The sequence below is a fragment of the Mus musculus genome, chromosome 1, assembly GCF_000001635.26.
Source record: "Mus musculus strain C57BL/6J chromosome 1, GRCm38.p6 C57BL/6J".
NCBI classification, from domain to species: domain Eukaryota; kingdom Metazoa; phylum Chordata; class Mammalia; order Rodentia; family Muridae; genus Mus; species Mus musculus.
The window spans coordinates 180,373,354-180,393,481 of record NC_000067.6 but is presented as its reverse complement, the minus strand read 5'-3'; the positions used below and the strand labels follow the sequence as shown (position 1 = coordinate 180,393,481).

At 47.9% G+C, this 20,128-nt stretch overlaps 1 protein-coding gene across 4 annotated transcripts in view; it reads right to left on the bottom strand.

The window, feature by feature from the left end:
- The window catches only part of Itpkb (inositol 1,4,5-trisphosphate 3-kinase B), a 94,413-nt gene that overhangs the window by 31,321 nt on the left and 42,964 nt on the right, over positions 1 to 20,128 (bottom strand). The window contains exon 3 of one of the 4 annotated variants that reach the window (XM_006496902.4): positions 11,852 to 12,361. The exons of the other annotated variants lie outside the window; for them this stretch is intronic. Within the exon in view, the coding sequence (XP_006496965.1) occupies positions 12,350 to 12,361 (12 nt within the window). The 3' untranslated portion in view covers positions 11,852 to 12,349. Of the gene's footprint in view, positions 1 to 11,851; positions 12,362 to 20,128 lie in introns of those variants that run through there. 4 annotated transcript variants of the gene reach the window in all.

Genomic DNA, 20,128 nt, shown 5'->3' with positions numbered 1-20,128 from the left:
GCTGCTACGGTGACTCTGGCTTGTTCCTTCTCCACAAAGCAGAGGGCAAGGATGCTTGGGAGAACTGTCAGTCACTTTGGAGGATTTGCTGTTTCTAAGGCCACTGCTGGTAACTGTCAAAACTCTATGCCCCTTCAAAAAAAAAAAAAAAAAAAAAAAAGGAAGCCAGGGTGCTCTCTGCAGCAGCCAGGGCTCATGCTCACCGCCCCCTTGGGTGCTGAGGAGGAAGGTAGCTACTGTAACCCCAAGGGGAAATACTTGCTTGACACAGGAAATTGGAACACTTAGCACTTTCCATCAGCAGCCTGACAGCAGAAGCCGCACCTGGAAAGACTTGCACCAGAGCTCCCCTGGCCACAGTAACCCCAAAACCAGTGGATCACTACTACATACAAGCCCCCCCTTTTTTCTTTCAGAAACATTTCAGCCCTGAGAGAGTTGTCATTCTGACTTCCTTCACCATTGGCAAGCAATGGCCAGGAGCCTCTGGGAGCTGTCGGGAGGAGGAAGGAAGGAGGTTGGGTGGCATAGTGGAGGGAACATTGAACAAGAGGTAGAACAGCCGACCAACCGGAGCTCCAGTGCCATCCTTAACTATGGAACTTGAGAAAACATCTTGGTCCCGACTTCCTCTGCACCAGCAGGAGCAATCTCTGTTGGGCCTACACACCTGTGTTGCTATGAGAATCATACAGGGTGGTGGCAAGCAGGAGGAGCTCTGGGGGCCTCTACCTACTGTGTGTCAACTTTCACACATTAAAATCTGTTCAGAGCCTTTCAAAGTCCTGACTTGGCTCCCCTCCACTCCAGTCTAGGGCACCCTCTTTGGCCCATCTGAAGTTTTGCTGGAGTATCCTAAGGTGTCAAGAATAACAAGTCCGAGGAACAGAGGGAGGAGCCAAACTAAACTTCGGAGCCTCAGTCCTCCACGCCCATATTCTCTACAATCCAAAGGCAGTGTCCTCAATGACTGATTTGCCTGCTCAGAGGGTCAGGGTGGCCCCAGTTTTCCATGTAGTAAAATGAACATCTGGCTGCCGTGTGATGCCTTACACAGAACCTTCTAACTCAGAATTACCTGCAGGGAGATCCTGATGTCTAAAGCAATCCAGAAAAAAAATGCAATCACAGATAACCCCATTCTATTTCATTTCACTTTAGCACTGTACAGGCTAAGTTTGGCATAGTGAGTCAGCCATCTTGGTTTCAATATTACTGGTAAATTCTAAGGAAGCAAAAAGTGGCAGTTTGTTTGAACCACCATGTAGCCGGTTTTTGCTACTTTGTGGGTTCTTCTTTCTTCTACCCTTCTCTACCTCTTTTCTTTCACCCTTTAATCCCTCCTAACTCTAAGTAGGAGAGTAAAAAGGATAGAGGGGAAAGGAAGAGATCCCCGAATAAAGTCCCAGTTGGAAAGGGAGGCAATGTTACCGTTAGACTACTTCCAGCTGATGAGGGGCTTCCAGTTGGGTGGGGGCAAGTTTGATCTTTGCCATCAGGAGACCTAATTATTTTCTTGTTATTGTTTCAGTTTTTAACACATGACTACTTAACAAATGGTGACTGACAATGACTGAACCCAGCATTACCAACCCACCCTGCCCCCGCCCCCCCAGGAACTCTAGCATTTATAGACCCTCTGAAAAGTCCCCAGAATCCCGAAGACCACACAATCGTAGAAACTATCTGAGCTGGCAAAATCACACCCCTGCTAGAGCACGAGGCAAATCATAGTCAGCTGTGGGCAATCTGAAGCAGCCCCATGACCCACACCTTGGGTTAAAATGAAAACATGTTCTTATCATAGTTCTGTGCTTTTTAAAGAAACCAAAATCCCAGAGTTCCCACTACACCACAGGTCCTGACACTCTGAAGACTCTTCTAATTCTTTAATACAATGGTTGAAAGGGATCTTGGGTCTGGGACACCACCCTACTACTCCAGTTGGAGGTTGGATTCTATTACCCTTTCCACCCGCTACTCTGACTCCCCTGGTGAGCCTGAAAAGCAGCTCAACTTTCTGACAACCTTGACTTCCTCATCTGCAAAACAGGGATAACAAGGCAAGCCCTGCCCCATCCCAGGTTGTTATGGCAACCGAGTAAGAAAGGAGATATGAAGGTGCTTTACAAACCACAAGATACACTCCAAGTTCAAGCTCCTGAGATGGAGAAGAGCCCAGAAACCTGAGAGTATTTTATTCTGATTTGTTAAAGGATTTATATCATTCTTTGACTTAAAAGGACTTTGGGGTGCTGAGGTTTACATCTGTAACCCCAGCATTCAGAAGGCTCATCCAGGAAGATGGTTAACAGAGGCTGGCTTGGTCGACAGTGAGACTCCATTTCAGAAAAGCCAAAAGGGGTGGGGTGGAGAGACCAGAGTAGCTGCCCAGAAGTGGCCTTGACTTCTAAATCAACTTCTCCAAGCAACTCGCATAAACAGACTGTTGATTCAGACAGCTGTAAGCACAACAGGAAAGATGGGACACTTTCCACGTTCTCTTTTCACTTATTTTGGGTTTTGAGTCATGAAAAGAACGTGGGCAACCTTACCGCATTGCCTTTTAGATGAGCGTAAAGGTCATTTCCTAGAACCCTCTCCCCACTCCGGCAGCTGGGCCTGTGGTAGGCAGCATACCAGCTCCAGCTCGGTGCTGAGCTGAAAGTCTAGATCTGTTTGGCCAGGATCTCAAGGACAAAGACATCCCCATCAACCTTCTCTCTGGTGCTCTGACCCCCCAGGAAGGGGACAGAAAGAGTTTCCAGGACACACAAAGACTTATTCTGCTCACAAGGGTATTGACCAACCCAGCCTACTAGACTGTGCCAGGATTGGCATGCAAGAGCAGAACAGGGACAGTTTCTGCTTTACCTCTGGCAGATGCACCCTTCTCTATTATTAGCAACCCAGGCAAGATGCCACGGGGCTGGGGACACCCCTTTGTGTCAAGGGGAAGGAGGCAGGAGGAGGTGCGTGTGCAGGAGAAAGAAGCAGGTGGAACTTCCTGAGGCTTCCTCCACAGAGCAGAGAGCAGGGTGAGGTTGCCAACAGCCTGTCCTCTTAGCTTGCTAACCTCAGACACACCCAAACTTCAAAGTTCACCCTGGATGTGGCTCGAGGTGTACCCCTGTGCTGCTAGGCCCAGCTCAGTCACCTGAGGTCTCTGGGTGTGGAGCTGCAACAGGCCTGGAGAGGCCTAGAGAAACAGAAAAAGAATGAGCAGAAAACTAGAGAAGCTCCCTCCCTCCCTCCCTCCCTTCCTCCCTCCCTCCCTCCCTCCCTCCCTCCCTCCATTCTGTGACAAAGATGCAATTTAGGGTAGCCCTAATGCTACAACACACTTATACCACCAAAGGATGGTGACCATTAACATAGTGCTGTTCCATAGGTCACTTTCAGTCCTGTTCAAAGTAGGGAAACAACTTTGTGTTAAAGATGAGAGGCAATCTTGGCAAGCCTAAGTAATCTGTCCATGGAAGAAGCATGGTGTATGCTGACTCAGTGGGTTGAGATGAGAGGCAGAGGACTGTCACCTCCATATATATGTGTGTGTGTATATATGTACATTATGTATACATGTATATATGTATACATGTGTATATATATATATGCATACACACTATCACTTGCTATATCACTATGCAACATCTATGTTTTTTATATAATATCTTGTATGTGTGCATGTGTGTGTGTGTGTGTATGAATTCTTTTAAAAAGACAGATTTCTGGCTAACGGTAGAGTCTACATTTAGGTAGAAGTGTTGCACTCCAGAACATGCCCGCTGGTCACACTTGTCTAAATGTTAACCACAGTATGAAAAGTATTCAGTCGGAGAGGCTTTGCAAAAGAAGCAACAAGTGAGTGGTGTTTATTGACTAACCAGGCAGAGTGGCCTAGGGAAAGTCAAATAAAATTCCACGGAGGTGAGCGAGCAGGCACTTCTGAGGCAGCATCAAGAACACCATTCTACTCAGTGCATGGAGACACCGGGCTGCAGGCCTCTCACAGGGCGCTGCCTAGCTAGGGCAACTAAAGTGGGAGGGAGGTTGGAAATTGGTCTCCAGAGCACAGCTGAGCGTTCATTCTGGCTGTCCTTTCCTAGTCTCGTGTGACTTCAAGTCGACCTGTGTGTGTCCTTGTGGACTTCTATATCTGTAACATGAGCTTGGGACATTGACAATGAATAGGAAAAGTGTCTAGCAGTAAATGATACCAAAATGGTCATCGTTGTTATCATAACCAATCTTGGTCTGGGTAAGAAAGGTTGAATTCCGTACTTGGGCAGCAGGGGTTGGGGTATGGGTGGTAGGTAGTGGTGTGTGCTGGGGATATAACCCAAGGACTGAGGCATGCTGGGCAAACACTCTACCACTGAGCTGCACTACCGGGTCCAGCTCCATTTAAGTATGCTTTTGTTGTTATGTGGTAATATGCTTTTGAAACTGTTTCACTCTGCAGCCCAGACTCATCCAAAAGGTACTATGTAGCACAGGTTGGTGTAGATCCTCCTGCTTAGCCTCCCACGTGTTGGGTTTACAGGAGTGAGCCACCAACCTGGCCCCATTTGCCCTTTTGTAATCAAACAAACAAACAACAAACAAACAAACAAACAAAACAGAGCTGAGCTACAGCTTTGGTAAGGTTTGTTCACAGGAGACTCATTCTAAGCCACTCAGTTACCAGGAAGGTGGTTTCCTGTGTTTAGAGTGAGGCCACCCCAGAAGGGCTCACAGGTGTCAATCAACAACTCTGCTGGAGAAAAGGGGCAGGCAGCCAGGATGCAGGAAGGGGGCATCCCCAGGGCCAAGCCCTAGGCAAGCATTACTCTGAGGGTAAGTCTGCATGGGAAAGGCTGTCCTGGGAGTCCCTAGTCACTTTCTCTAGGGATTAGAGCTTTGGTTCCTTTCCAAAACAGCACTTACTGACTCTCAACATGTTCCTGTTGTTCGTTTTGATTGCAATCTTGCCATTTGTGAAAATTAAAACATACCTGGATGCTAAAGAAGACTATCTCCTAATGTGCCAGCCATCTCCTGGGTCCCCTCATCCCTTCGGTGCCTTTGATCTCTTTTAAGTCTGGTGTATTACACTCCTGGAATTTAGAGAGGAGCTAATCTTGTCTTACAGTGTCTTGAGTCTGACAACCCCCAAGCCAAATATGTCAGTTCTCAGCCTCCACGCAGAAAACAGACTGATTAACCACATGAAGGCAGACACCAGGGGTCTTTGAGATGCTGTGGATAGAATGGTTCCCGAGGAATATCTTTAACGTTCTAGTTCCCTTTTAACTGATGTTTGGGGGAGGGGGAGATAAGAGATGGACATTTTTCTCTATCAGGGTAACTCAAGGCTTTACTTAAAATTGCTTAGGAATGGTAATAAACACAAGCAATGCATGAGGAAAAACCTACCAAGGATGACTGCAAGGATTTTTATTTCGTTCTCTGAATTAACCCACAACAGATGTGAATGTTTCAAAAAAAAAAAAAAAAGTTAAATGTTACTGTTTTAAATCACATTTCACAGGCAAGAGCCAAGAAAGCGTCTGACTTTTGAAACCACTTTCACCAGTGTAGAAGGCGTCGTTCTCAGCTGGAGAGAAAAATCTGAGAGGAATCCAGAGAATGCCACGCAGGGGAGAAGACAGAAATGTCTCTGTAGTCTCTTACTGATGTCGGAGTCTAGGACCTGTTCACCGAGGCTAACAGCTCAAAGTCATCAGAGCCCTCAGGCCGCTAGGGACCGCTCCAGGGTGGCACATCCCATTCCTGATGGAGGGTGGGGCCTGCAGGCATAGGGTGTCCAGGACATGGCTCCACCCCGCCTTTCCATGACGTCAGGCTCCGGGGGAAGGGCCGAGTGCGTGAGAGGCGGGGCACTGCGCTAGGAAAGAAGGGCGGAGCTAAATAAGGGGTGGGCCGGAAGAAGGGAGGGCATTGCAGAGGAGGGAGGGGCGGAGCAGAGTTAGGGGAAGCCGGAGTTCTAAGACTCTGACAAAGCGCTAGTCTTCCTTCCTGAAACCAGTTTGCCTTCCTGAAAGGCAGCCCCGACTTTATAACTTAGTTTGGAGGGAGAGGTCGGAGGTAGGGAATGTCTGTGGCCACGAGTAGAGGGGACAGAAATTCGTCCCTTTTATGACCAGAAGAATTAATGCTAAACAATCAGGGAACTTTAAGGAAAAGGAGAGCAACGACTCCACAGAAGAGAGGAAGAGGAATAGAGAGTGCGCATGTTTCCCAGCAGGTACACAGAGGCAGACATCTGTGAAAGGAATTTGTTTAGAGTCGCGACTCAGTTTAGTTGAAGCAAAAGCAAAGTCAGAGAGAGGAACTGAACAGTTTCTGTTGTCCCAGACACAATTTAAAGCGAATTTGTCCACTGACGGACCTTCTCTGTCCACGTGCCTTAAAGCCTCTGGACACAGCAGAGCCTGTCCCTGGGGCCAAGCAAGGGAGAAAATTCAATGTGAATGCAAGACACCTCCATCCCGATCAGGGCGCTCAAGCCTTGTGAGAAAGGGTCCCCCAGATGAACAAGTGGTCAGCATTTGAGGCCAAGTCCCTGTCCCTGTGTTTGCCAGCTCCTTTAGAATCGCTGGAACCTCCACTTGAGCCGGGGGGGGGGGGGAGAGGGAAAACAGGGGGGGGGCGGGAGGGGTGGTGGTTGGGGGGTCAACCTGTATCACTTGTGTGGACATTTACCTTAACACCTTGCTCAGCTTGCCTCCTCTCACTATGTAAAATTCAGTGATACATCAGAAAACAGTACTTGGGGCACACAGCCCCCACACACTGCTGCAGCCCCCCCCCAACCTCTGTCTCTTTTCTGGGACCCACAGTCCCAGCTGACACGGCCCTCTGCCCTAAGGGATGGTACTTTATTACTGTGGATTAGTCAGCGAGTCTGTTCCTATAGACACTACCATCCTTCAAAAGGTGAAAAGAAAGGGAAGAGAAGGAATTAGTAATACACTGTGGGTATATATTCCATTCCTGTCGTTACTCAAGAGAGCTCCCACCTATTCCCTGAGCTAGGCCAGAGTTGGGAAGTCTTAAGAAACGGATACAACTACAGGCCAAATCTAGCTCAGGCTAGCTGACAGAATGCAACTGCTTATAGCATATAGAAAAACACCTTCATCAAGGTAAAATGTTTGATCCCAATATTAAATATAAGCTCTAAAAGAAAGATCAATTTACAGCTGGGCACTGGTGGCACACACTTTTAATCCCAGCACTGGGGAAGCAGAGGCAGGTGGAGCTCTGGATTCCAGGCCAGCCTGCTCTACAAAGGTAGTTCCAGGACAGCGAAGATATCCTGTCTGGAAAAATAAAAAACAAAAAACAAAACAAAAAAAGTTTACATATCTTTGCATGGTGTAGATTTGGGAGGTGGGCAGATGGGCTTTCTCCTTTTCCTTCTGCATCACGTACATGCCTGAGCACTGAGAAAGTAAGCAATACAGGTCCATCTTAGCATCCTGAAGAACATAATTTACAACTCTTGGGCAGTTGTCCTGTCTTCCCCTCCTAAATAAGTGTCTGCGAACAGGCTACGGTGGCACACACCTGTAATCTAAGCAGCCAGGAGACAGAAGCAGTGTGGTTGTAGCTCAAGGCTATCTACAGCTACAGAACAAGTTTGAGGCCAGGCTGCCCCATTGCCTTGAAGCCCTTTGGACACAGCAGAGCCTGTCCCTGGGAGCACAGGTGACTGTCTAAAAAACACACAAGCAAAGAAATAAATGTCTGTATTAAAAAATATTGACATCCATGTTAGGGCTCAACGTTGCATATAGAATGAATGATGTTGGTAAACAGCTGAAGATGGTGGGCTGAAAGCCATCTCAGCTTCCTTAAGGGCCCCAGGTAACTCCCATCTCCATGAGCAAGCACAGTCAAGGTTGGCAGTGGGGTGGTTCTTAGCCTTGGCCACACATCAGCGTCACTTGGGACTTATCGCCCGTGTCCCTCCCTCTCTTAGTTTCTGACCTAAGCAGTTTAGAATGCAGTATGGCACCGAGACTCATTAAAGCTTCCAAAGTTTTTCCAAAATGCAGCTCAGGCCAGATCCACCTGGCTTGTGTTTAATCAAAATGGTCCAAGAGGGCTACGAATGCATAAGTGTCAGTCAGCAAGCAGGTCTGGTTCTTGGAAACAGGGCAACTCAGACACTCGTATGCATTCACAGTGAAATAGCTTTTCGTTGTTTGTTTGTTAGTTTGTTTTCTTGTCTTATTCTCACAGTGAAATAGATGACAAGGGGAGGGGTGGGAACCAGGTAGGCAGAAATTTACATCTAAGCCCCCACACCTCCTTCCCTCCCCTCCTTGTGACTTGGGCCAAGCCACTTAACTGCTGTGAACCTTGGTTTTGTCACATGTACAATGGGTGTGGCAGTAATTAATAATACCTCCTTTGCAGGGTGGAAGAATTAGCTATACTAGTCATTACCTGAGCCATCCAAAGACCTCTAAGCATTGCCTGTGACTGTTAACAAATAAATTGGCCACAGAATTAGATATGTTTAATATGTGAAGAGAAGATGCCGTCGGCTGGCAGTCCTCTTCCGAGGGAAGGACCCATTTAGAGATTCCTGTTCCTTGGAAGCAGTTGCGAAAGCCAAAGAAACTAAGAGTGCTGTGGAAGCAGGCAGGCACCGCCCAAGCACCCAGGACGCCTCACTTGGGTTCCCCACCCGAGGTCACTTGTAAATTCCACCTCAGGGGAGGGTGTGTGTTTCCAAGGACAGCTTGGCTGTATCTGGCTTTCTACCTCCCACAGTGGGCGGCTGCCACATTATGCTATCGCAAAGCGCAAAGCGTTCTGCAGAAGACAGGTCTGTCTGCCCCAGCCTCACGCCTACCTTCTTCCCACACCCTATTGTGAGACTCTGAGGGAAGCCAGGCCCCAGAGGAGCAGCTAGCCAGGCAACATGTCATGTGTTCCTTACAAACTGTGTGAAGCCCGTTGGAAGAGACAGATACTGGGACTCTGACAGGCATGTGAGGCAGAGAGGAGGAGGAAGGAATACCAAGCCAGCACTAGTGGTTCCTGAGCAGCCAGGAATAAAACAACCTCTCAGTAAAACCACTATTACCCTTCCTAACCTCTCCTTTTCCCTTTAACGTCTAAATGGCTGAGGAAGCGCTTTTGCATATGCATATTTCCCTTGATGCTCAGAACAGCCCTCTATAAAAGCATCGATGACATAGGATTAAGACCAGTCCAGTTCACTAATAAGAAAGCAGAAGCTCAAGGAAGACACAACTCATCAAAGGGAAACCAAGACTGGGACCCATGTCTGTATAACGAGAACCCACTTGCTCCACCATGCCATGGGCCTTGCTGGTAACCAACTCAAAGGCCTTATGGCCGCTACGTGGTGTGTCACCTGTGAATGCGGAGCTTGGGGCAGGGGGTTTTTGGATATAAAACTAATCCAAGCGCTAGCTGAGTTACTCTGGTTAGAGTCCTGATTCTAACGCTGAGCTGGGTAACCCATCACACCCTCAATCTTCACTTCATCTGAGAGAATGGCAAAGCCACCTGCCCAATGACAGGACGAAGGGGGACCTAAAGTTACAAAAGTCAACCCCTGAGCACCTTTGTAACATCTATGTCCACGGCATAGCCTTCCTCTCCTTATGCACCTTTGTTTTAAAAGGCTGTCAGAAGAGGGCATGGACCCCCTGGGACTGGAGTTATAAATGGTTGTGAGTCACCATGGAGGTGCTAGGAATTGAACGAGGGTCCTCTGCAAGAGAAACAAATGTTCTTAACCGCTGTGACTCATCTTCTGCCAAACCCTTACCAGCCAGCTTGCCTGGCATGAGGCTTCCAGGAGGGAAATAGTGGTCTGTATGCAGCAGTAGGCAAGCAGGCTCCCCAGCCTGCCTGCATTCCTGTTCAAAGAGCATGCTTCTCTCGGTGTGGGGGAGGGGATCAGAAGCTGCACCTTTAAAAAAATGGTATGTATGTATGTATGTATGTATGTATGTATGCATGCATGTATGTTCCCTTCCACAGTAGAGGGCATGAGAAAAAGTCCTTAGGAAAGTCAGCCACATCACAGGAAGGGTCTTGGAAATAAAATATTGTCACTGTTCTCATTTGTGAGATATGGTCCATCATCGTGATAAACCTTACAAACCAGAAAGCCAAGCACTGACATCCCAGGACTTCTAGGAGGCTCGTAGGTAAGAACCAAGTCTAGATCTGCCAGGGCCATGTGCTGTCCCACTGTCCCACCCTCTAACCTCCACTTGTTCATACCCTCAGGTCAGCATTGCCCAGGGTGCAGAATACCAGACTCACAATCAGCTGGGTTTCAAGCCCTCCATGGGAGGAAGGGTAAAAGCTGCTCACGGGTAGGTCCTCCTCCTCCTCATTTTTTTTTCTTTAACATATTTTTTTTAAGAGCCCAGATCTTGCTATGTTGTAGAACTTCTGGCCTCCAGTTACTCTCTCACAGAAGCTGTCTGAGTTAGGAGGACTAAGTTGGCACCTCTATGGGCAGCTTCGCCCCCCCCTACCCCCCAAAGCCGGTGCTGATCTGAGCGTGGCGGAACGCCTTTAAGCTCAGCACTCGGGAGGGAGAGGCAGGTGACTCTCTGAGAGTTCCAGGCTAACCAAAGCTACATAGTGAGACCATGTCACAAACAAACAAACACATGCCTGTGTAGATGTGGAAAGCAAATGACACAGAAAGATGCTACCTTCCAGGTACCCAGAGGGAAACAGCCCTTCACCAGGAGAGACACAATGGGTCTTTGTCATTGGGGAGCATGTCTTTATAAAAGCTTAAATCTGTTAACGTTCCCTTCTGACATGTGCTCTTGTTGTCCACGGGCTATTTTAACAGCCTTTGAATGCCTCACCGAAAAATTTGGCTCATGCTGGCCTGCATGTTCAGTAACTGCTCCATAGCACGATGACAGCCGACTGGGCCCCACCCCTGCCCCAGGGGCTGGCAACAAAGGCCCACTCACCATTTCCCAGTCCTGCCGAGTTCTCTCGGGTCTTCTGGCCATTGATAACACAGATTTCAACTGTGGATCCTTGTTCCTTCGACAGGCAGCTACTAAAGTCCAACTCAACAAAGAAAATCTAGCTCAATGTTCCCCTCTCCCACGGAGCCTTCACAGATAAGCTCTGGCAAGGAATCCTCCCAGCAAGTCCTGGGGCAGGCATACCCCTCCCTGGTCTGCCCACGACACCATGGCCCAGCCCTCCACAGCGGCCCTGCAGCTTCTGCTCTGAGATCTGACCGACGATGACACCTCCACCTCCACCTTCACAAGGCATGGATCTCACCCAGCAGGAATGTTTAGCATGAAACAGGTGTTTAGCTCAATGTTTATAAAATGAACACACAGGTTAACTGGTTAAAAGCCTGAAGACACTACAGTAAGATTTACCTAAGATTGAGCCTCCCTTATGTAAAATGCTTGGGTCCAGACGTATGTTGGATTTTAATTTTTTTGTTTTCTGATTTTTGAATATTTGCATATATAAAAACAATATATTTTAGAAACAGAACTCAAGTCTTAACACAAAATTAATTTTTTTGCTTCACATATACCATATGCGCACAGCCTGAAGGTAATTTTATTTTTATTTTTTAAGATGTGTTTATTTTAAATATGTGAGTACACCGTCACTCTCTTCAGACACACCAGAAGAGGGCATCAGATCTCATTACAGATGGTTGTGAGCCACCATGTGGTTGCTGGGAATTGAACTCAGGACCTCTGGAAGAGCATTCAGTGCTCCCAACTGCTGAGCCATCTCTCCGGCCCCTGAAGGTAATTTTATACGGCATTTTTAGTGAGACTGTGAGGTCAGGAGTCGAATTTTCCTCCTGTGGTATGTGTATTGCCAGTGCCCAGTTTTTGGATATTGGATGTTTGGAGAGTTGGGACCCTTTGACCTAGGAAGATTTCTACCTTCTTGGTCATGCAGCTCCAGGGCTGGGTGTGGACAGTGGCTGGCTGAGAGGCTGGGCTTGGTAGTGAGGCAGAGTAGTGAGGGGCAGCCCAGGGAGCTGCTGAGAGTGGAACTGTGGAAGGGGGCAGGGGTTAGGGGAAGGGCAGAGGGAGGGTGGAGAAGCCAACAGGAGACACTCTGAAACCAACCCTAGACTGGCAAGGCAAGCTCCTACAAGAAAGATACAGCCCACTCAGCACAGCAGATAAGCTAGAAGACCTTGCCTGGTATATACAGGACTTACCAGGATACTGGAAAACAACCCCAGGGAGAGCCATGTGAGCATGCATGCTTTCAAACCGATTTCATGCCCTGTGCTGAAGTCCTAGAGGTGGGCGGGCAGGGGGCAGGTCACAGGTCACACTTGCACCTGGAGGGCCAGAGAATGACTCAGCACCTCAACTACTTATCAGACCTGACCATTTCTAGACATGCCTGGTATTAACTAAAAAAGGGGTCTCAGTAAGTATCAAAAGTGGGGAAAGTCACAGGATTCACAGATACTATCTCTTGAAAATTCTGCAGTGGTGAAAATTCAGAAGCTACATTCCACCTTGACCTTCAAGGAGAGGAGGAAAATTCAATAGGACTGGACCACTCTAGTGCTTTTAAACTCAGTTGGGCAAACCTCAAAGGTCCTACATTGTTCCTTACATCCTCTGGGGCCTGTCCCTCCTCCAACCACAAGTAATACATCTTCCATGCAGACCAAACAGAGTACAACCCGAGCCCCTGTACAGACAACCAGATTGTAGGCCCCATGCTACTCATTAGCCACAGTACACCTGCCCACGATCCTCCCACCCAACTAGGAATCTTTTGTTACGTATAATGGGTAGCTATGCATGATATCAGAAAAAGAAAGTCCACAGCCTCAGTATGTGTCTGTTGCTCCTAAGAGTTGTCTTGCGTTAGTGTTAGACGTAAGATACCTCCACAGGCTTGTGGGTTTGGATATATGGTCCTTAGGTGGTAGTGCCATTTTTGGTGGGTTGTAGAACCATTTGGACTTATATCCCATTTGGCAGACATGGGGCTAGAAGGCTGTAGGGCTGGGTTTATGGTTGCATAGCCTGGCCTGGTTCCTACCTGAGCCCCTCTCTGCTTCCATGTCTACTGAGATGGGAGGAGTCCCAGTCACACAGACCTAATACTGTGAGCCCCTCCATGCCTTCCCTGTTGTGTTGGGCTGCACCCTCTCTAATCCTGAGCAAGGTAAGTCCTTCCTCCTTCAAACTGCTCCCTTTGTATATTTTATCACGACATTGAAGAGAAGTAACATACATAGGTACTAATATGCCCTTGCCACACTGGCCAGAGGACTCTGAACAGCTGGCTTAGACGGAGATGAAGGAAGGGCACTGTACAAGGAGCCCAGAGATATGGGTGGTGGGAGGCAATTCTAGAAGATTCCATAACTGAAGCCTGCTGGAGCAGGGAACCCACTGTCTGAAAACTCCAGGCAGGGAAGACACCTCAGTCCAGTTCCCTGACCCACAGAGGGGGCAAGTCCTTTGTTTTCCTGGGTTTCTAGTGTAAGGAATATCTAAAAATGGAAGCTTTCTATAGTGTCACCAATACTTTGGCTCAAATAAGTGCAGCATGAACCAAAGTAAGTTCTGGTCCAGAAGAGAAGGCAGCAATGGTGAGCAGCCTTGGTATTCGCCCCTGAGTTCCCTGGGACTCACATGCTGCAGATGGGGCCTCACAGATGCCAGACACAGGCAGGCCTCCTTGCCTGAGCCGCCACACTGTGACTGTTCCTCATTTGCAGGAACCCACTCCTGTGTGGCCTGCTGCTCAAGCCAAGGAGCAGGGAGGGGTGACATGGATTTTTTTTTAATTGCTTTTAAACTCTTCTAGGGTGTTCATGACCTCCACAGATACCTGAGAGACCACAAAGCCAATCTTGGGTTCTCAACCGGGTCTAGACAAGAAAGCTTTTCAGCAGCCTTTTCCCCAAACTCCTATTTTTTGGTATGTATTAGCCATTCACATCTTATAAGGCATAAGTAACATATAAGAGGCATCCATGGAGAGTAGATTTTTTAAAGAGTTCTTAATAACTTCTTAACATTTATTTTATATGTGTATGTACCTGTGTGGGCGTCCGCAGAGGGCAATTTGTTCTTTCTTTCCTTCTCCTGCATGGACTCAGGGGATCCAACTCAGGTTGTCAGGCTCAGGGGTGTCTCCTTTACTGACTGACTTGTGAAGCTGCACTCTGTATTTATTTTCAACTAGCACATTAAATCTGCTTTAATTGGACACTGTGTGATATTATGTGTGTGCACTTGTGTAAGTGGGTGAGATGCATGTGTGCAGGTACTTATGGAGGTCAGAGGTCAGTAGTCATGAAGGTCAGAGGTCAGTACTCAGTCATGGAGGTCAGAGGTCAGTGTCAGGTCTCTTCCCCAATCACTTTCCACCTTGTTACTTTCCTCAAGATTTATTTTTATTGTTTTTAAATTGTGTATGTGTGTGTCTAGATGCATACATGGAGTGAAGGTGCCATGGAGGCCAGAGGTATCCGGTCCTCCTGGAGCTGGAGCTATAGTTAGCTGTAAGTCACAGGATGCAAATGCTGGGAGCTGAACCTGGGTCCTGTGTTCTTAAACTCTAAGCTATCTCCCAGCCCAAGTCTCCTTGAGCCAGGCTGGTCAGTCAGCAGGGGCACGTGCCTGCCACATGTGGCTTTTTACGTTGGGGGCTGAGGATCCAGCCCAGGTCCTCATGCTTTTGTGGCAAACACTCTTACCAACCGAGCCATCTCCCAGCTTATGATCCTTGTTTTTAACAAAACAAATGAATGAACCTGGAGAAAGCCCCCAAAGACCCCAGGGTTTCTTTTCTTTTTGTTCTGTTTTCATACAAACACTGGAAGCCAATAGCTAGTCTTGGGTACAAGTTCAAATAAAGGTGAAAAGAAAGGGCTCAAGGTTCCTAATGGGTCACACTTCTGATGTTAAGTTCCTCCAAAGTAACAAACCTGGCCAGTGATAATATTGTGACAGAAGATCCCTACAGCCCTTGAGAGTTCTGGGATGCTGGCACAGGCCCTTTCCACCACAGCCCCCTACATGTGACAGTTGCCGAGCTAGTTCTAGAAATCCAAAGCTGAAATAGACAGCATTCCCGGGAACTGCTCTCCAGAGTGTCTCCGAGGCCCAGTGTGGAACACTCTCTTGTTTAGAAGTGTCACCTGAATTGTGCTGCTCTTAGCGTTATCTGGTAATGTGGGCCAGGTGGAGAAAAGGGAAACTCTCCATCATTATGTCAACCATGCATGAACTGGCTGGTCCTACTTGATGCTAATGGTGTTCATCCTAACAGCATCCTAAGGGCAGCTATGGCCACAGGGCTGCTGAGACCCTCAGATGTGCTACTGCTGCTTGCTAATCCAAGGCGGGGCTCTGACACAGATGGAACGATCTTCATGATCAAACTGCGTGTCCTTTGACTCCCATCAACAATCCTGTTCACCTGTCAGAGCCACAAGCTACCTACAGAGGCCAGTATGACTTTCCTTGCTCAAACCAAATCCAGGAGGATGGGGACTCTGTGATGGCGCAGAACCATGAGAATGTCTTCAACATCTCTTTTTCTCACCCACAGCCATTCAGTGGCCCTCCAACAAAACTCAAGCCCTGTCCCCCACTAACCCTTTACTTAAATCTAGTAGATTCCATGACCTTCCCTTGGAACTGAGTTTGTTCTGTGACCTCCTGAGAATTTTTAGCAGCTGATGATAAAAACAACCCTCTCCAAGGAGAGATGTTTAACTTCAGGAAAAATCCTAACACCACTGGGATACATCCTCTTGCCAAGACATCTGACAACTGGCCTATTTTTAAAGGTCTAGCCAGTAATTTCTTAAGAGCACTCTACACACAGACAAAGAGGCAGTGAATGACTGCCTCAAAAGTAATGAGGCCAACGTTAGGGTTTTCTTAAAAAAAAAAAAAAGCCAGAATTTACCCATCCAAACAAGCCTCTCTTCAAAGTACCTCCCCTCCCAAGCCCTGCGCATATTCCAGGGGTGTTGTGTTTGCTTAAAACCTCTTTGGAAGGAGCTGCCACAGAACAGTCTTTGCCCTGCTTAGTGTTGTGCAGGATAAAGTTAATAAGCATTCAGCCGGCAGCTGCCTCTGTGTGCCAGGCACTGTGGTAGGCCGGGTGGAGGCCCCTGTAGTAATTGAACAAGGCCTTTCCTGGCAAGGAAGGAAAAGAGAACATATACCATAAGCCAGGTACTGGGCAATACATTTTGGTATGTTACACTTATTATACACCCCTCAAACCTTCTTAAAATGGAGGACGTTAAAATGTCTTGGCCAGAATCACATAAGCAAGAGACGGTGGCGATGCCACTGGGCTGGGGATGTGAAATTCGCGTGTTGGTGCTCAGCACACCCGGGCAGCATCCTGAAGCAAGCTGATGATCCAGGAGGAGGATTGACTCGGAGGAGGCCCCAGTGGGAAACCTGACCCAGAGCTGAACATGGCCTGTCCTACGTCAAGCATGCGCCTCCTGTTTACCTTTACATCAAGTCTCTGACAGCACAATGGGTAAGGAGAATTTCTTCAGATATAAAACAGGGCTTTCACACTCCAACTATTTACATCAACTGAGAAAGACAGATGCTCAGGCACGTTCGCACACCAAGCTCACTCACACAGTCTATTCAACTTGTCTACCTCACGGGAGTCAGGGGCATCAGGTCTCCATTTTAAGCACATCCAGACTTGCTTCTGACAATAGTTCAAATATGAAGCAGACCAAGAGTCCGATGACAGATGATTGGGTAACAGAATGCGGCATAGACATACAAGGAAATATGATCCAGCCCTCCTAAAAGGGCAGGATTTGGAGCAAAACCTAATGGCTCAAGCCTGTAAACCTAACTACTTCAGAGGTTTAGGAAGAAAGATTATAAAGTCAAGGCTATGGAGTAGAGTTCGAGGCTAGCCTGGGAAAATTATCACAACTCTGTGTCAAACAGTAAGTAAAAGATATCTGAAGGAATGGCTAGCTCAGAGGCTTTCTTAGCATCCACTAAGATCTAGATTCAATGTTCTAGGACTGGAAAGGAAGGAAGGAATTAACTGTGACACACACTATGCCATGGGAGAGCCTTGAGGATGTAACCCTAAGTGAGAGAAGCTGGAAGCAAAGGGAAATACTGTGGCACTCTATTCCTTCTAGAGCAGTCAAATTTACACACAGAAAGTAGACTGGAGCTGGCTGGAGCTGAGGCAAAAGAATGGGGAGGTATTATGTAAGGATACAATTTTGCCATTTAGTTTGACGCCTTGCTAGGGTAGAACCTGCCTGGGGCCTTATGCATGCTAAACAAGCACTCTTGCCACTGAGGTACACCTCCAACCCCCAGACTTTGCTGTGCAAGATTTAGTTCTGGCAATAGATGGTGGTGATGGCTGCACTGTGTAAGTATGTGTAATGCTACTGGACTATAGAGTTGAAAACGCTACAATGTTTCCTATATATATTGTTTCTCAGTTAAAGAACTTGAGTTTCTTCTCTTGGGAGGTAAGGACACACAGTAGCTTCCTCAGAGGAGCTCTGGGCAAGTCTGTATGGTCAACATCTTCTCTTCTCAGCCCAGCCTGAGGTCAAGAGCTTCAGCTGAGGAAACTCAGAGCCAGGCTGGGCGGAGATGAGAAAACTCAGAGCCAGGCTGGGCAGAGGTGGGCCGCAGCAGGCTCTGTAGGCACAGTAAGCAAGCACCTTTTCTAAAATCAGCCCCAGAAAGTCCCTCCATTACCTGTGAATGCCTTAGCCTGAGCCTGAATCAGAAGCAGGAAGGAGAGGATCTAGATTTAGCAGGCACCCCCTGCCCCACACCCTGAAATTTGCAAAATATCACTTTGGCTAGTTCAGTTGGCTCAATATAGCACCGGGTTGGCGGGAGGGAGGGGGGGTTGGGTGGGGTGGGGGGAGATACCTTTTATAGGGGAACACTGAAGAGAGACTGTGTGTTCTAAGGCTAAAGTCCTCAGGAAAACTTTATTTTCTGACAATTTTCAGCTTTTCCTAATAAAAAGTAATGCTGCGGTGCCACATAGCTGGTTGACACCGCCTCCGTGACTGTGCTCTGCCTGCAGATGCTGTTAGGGATACTGTCCACCATTCCTGTCCCATCCGTACTTGATGGATATTAATATTCATCTATTTATCTTGCTATTTACTTATTTATGTGTACATGGCGGTCACAGAACAATTACAGGAGTCAGCTCTCCCCTCCTACAAGGTAGGAGCCAGAGGTGGAACTCAGGTTTGCCAGCAAGTGCCTTTCCCCACGGGCTCACCAGCCCGACGCGGTGGGGTTTCAATAACCCCAAACCAACAAGAGTGCAGGAAGAGCTCAGGAAGCAGACAGGTTTCAGAGGTCCCTGGCCACCCCTGCCACATGGCCCCCTGCCACCTACAAAGTACTGTTTTTGGCTCTGGGCTTCCAGATATGTGCTGAGACCTAATTTGTGCACCCGAAGGACTAGTAATGAAAACTAACAGTACTGGAGAAACAAGTAAAAAAAAAAAGCCAGTGGGTTGGAGCGATGGCTCTGGAAAAGCAGCAGCCAGTGGTTAAGAGTACCAGCTGCTCTTCCAGAGGACCGGGGTTAAATTCCCAGCACCCACCTGGCAGCTTACAGGTGTCTGTAACTTCTGTTCCAGGGATCCAACACACAGACATCCATGCAAGACAAAATAGCAACGCACATAAAATAAAAATAAATAATTCAGCTTTTTAAAACATCACTATTTAGTAAGTGGCTACTCTGTAAATGCCACGGCTCTACTTTTCAATGGGCCTTCAAAGCTTGGTAAGGCTAGACGTCATTTTAAATGAGGAAATGGCAGAACTGGGCACCACTCAAGGAGCAGGGCTAAGACTCAAAGTTTACACTCTTTCCATTACATTAGAATAATTTTTTTCCCAATCCTGTTTGCCTGGTTTCTTGACTTCCCCGTGTTTTCCAGAGGCCCCAGCTCAGCCCAGTTTTCCGTTTGAGTGAAAAAGAGCTCCATCCAGCTGCTGAGACCCAAGTCACACAAAGTGGCTGGGGGAGACCCATAGCCACGAGGCCCCCAAACCTCCTTAAATGGACAGTAAAGCAAACATCATCCATAATGGAGGGGCTTCTAAGGAAAACCCTCCCAAGCTGTGGCTCTGGATTCCTTCCCATAAGCCACACCCTGTCCTCACCCTGCGCTGCCATTGAGAGGCTGTGCTTGGGCCCCAGTGGCCATGTCCTACTCCCCAGAAACTTATAGTGTAGGTAATAAGTGTGCTGGCCATTTCTGTAAGAGAGAGTCACACCAAGCCACCCCCACCTGCCTGCTACCAGGAGCCAGTGCTTGGGCTATCACGTCACTCAAAGGATTTGATGTTCAAGTGTAGATACCCAGAGTATACTTAGGATTGCCAGGGAAGGAGAAGGGAGCTGACCCATACCACAACACTACTTTGTGTAAGTATCTTTGCAAATATGCCTAACCAGCCCTAAGAGTAGACTCTCGCCTGGCACCTCGGCCAATGGCTGTCAGCCTCCTGGGCTGGGGTGCTGGCTTCAGCTGAAATCTCAGATGCAGTACACTAAGCCTCATGCTGATGGTTGTATTGACCAAAGAATTAGCAGACGTGTGAGCCTGGCTTGGGCACTGCTTTCCTTCAGGGACCCAGAGGCTCTGCAGACAGCATTGTCCTAGTCAGGGTTAGAATTGCTGTGATGAATTCCCAGGACCAAAAGCAAGCTGGGGAGGAAAGGGTTTATTTGGAGTATGTTTCCATATCATAGTCTAACAGTGACAGAGGTCAGGAACTAGAGCTCATACAGAGTAGGGACCTGGAGGCAGGACCTGATGCAGGGGCCATGGAGGGGTGCGTACTGGCTTGCTCAGCTTTCTTTCTTTTTCTTTTCTTTGTTGTTGTTGTTGCTACTGCTGTTTTTCAAGACAGGTTTCTCTGTGGAACAGCCCTGACAGTCCTGGAACTATGTAGCCCAGGCTGGCCTTGAACTCACAGAGATCCACCTGCCTCTGCCTCCCAAGTGCTGGGATTAAAGGTGTGAGCCACTACTGCCCAGCTCAGCCTGCTTTCTTATAGAACTCAGG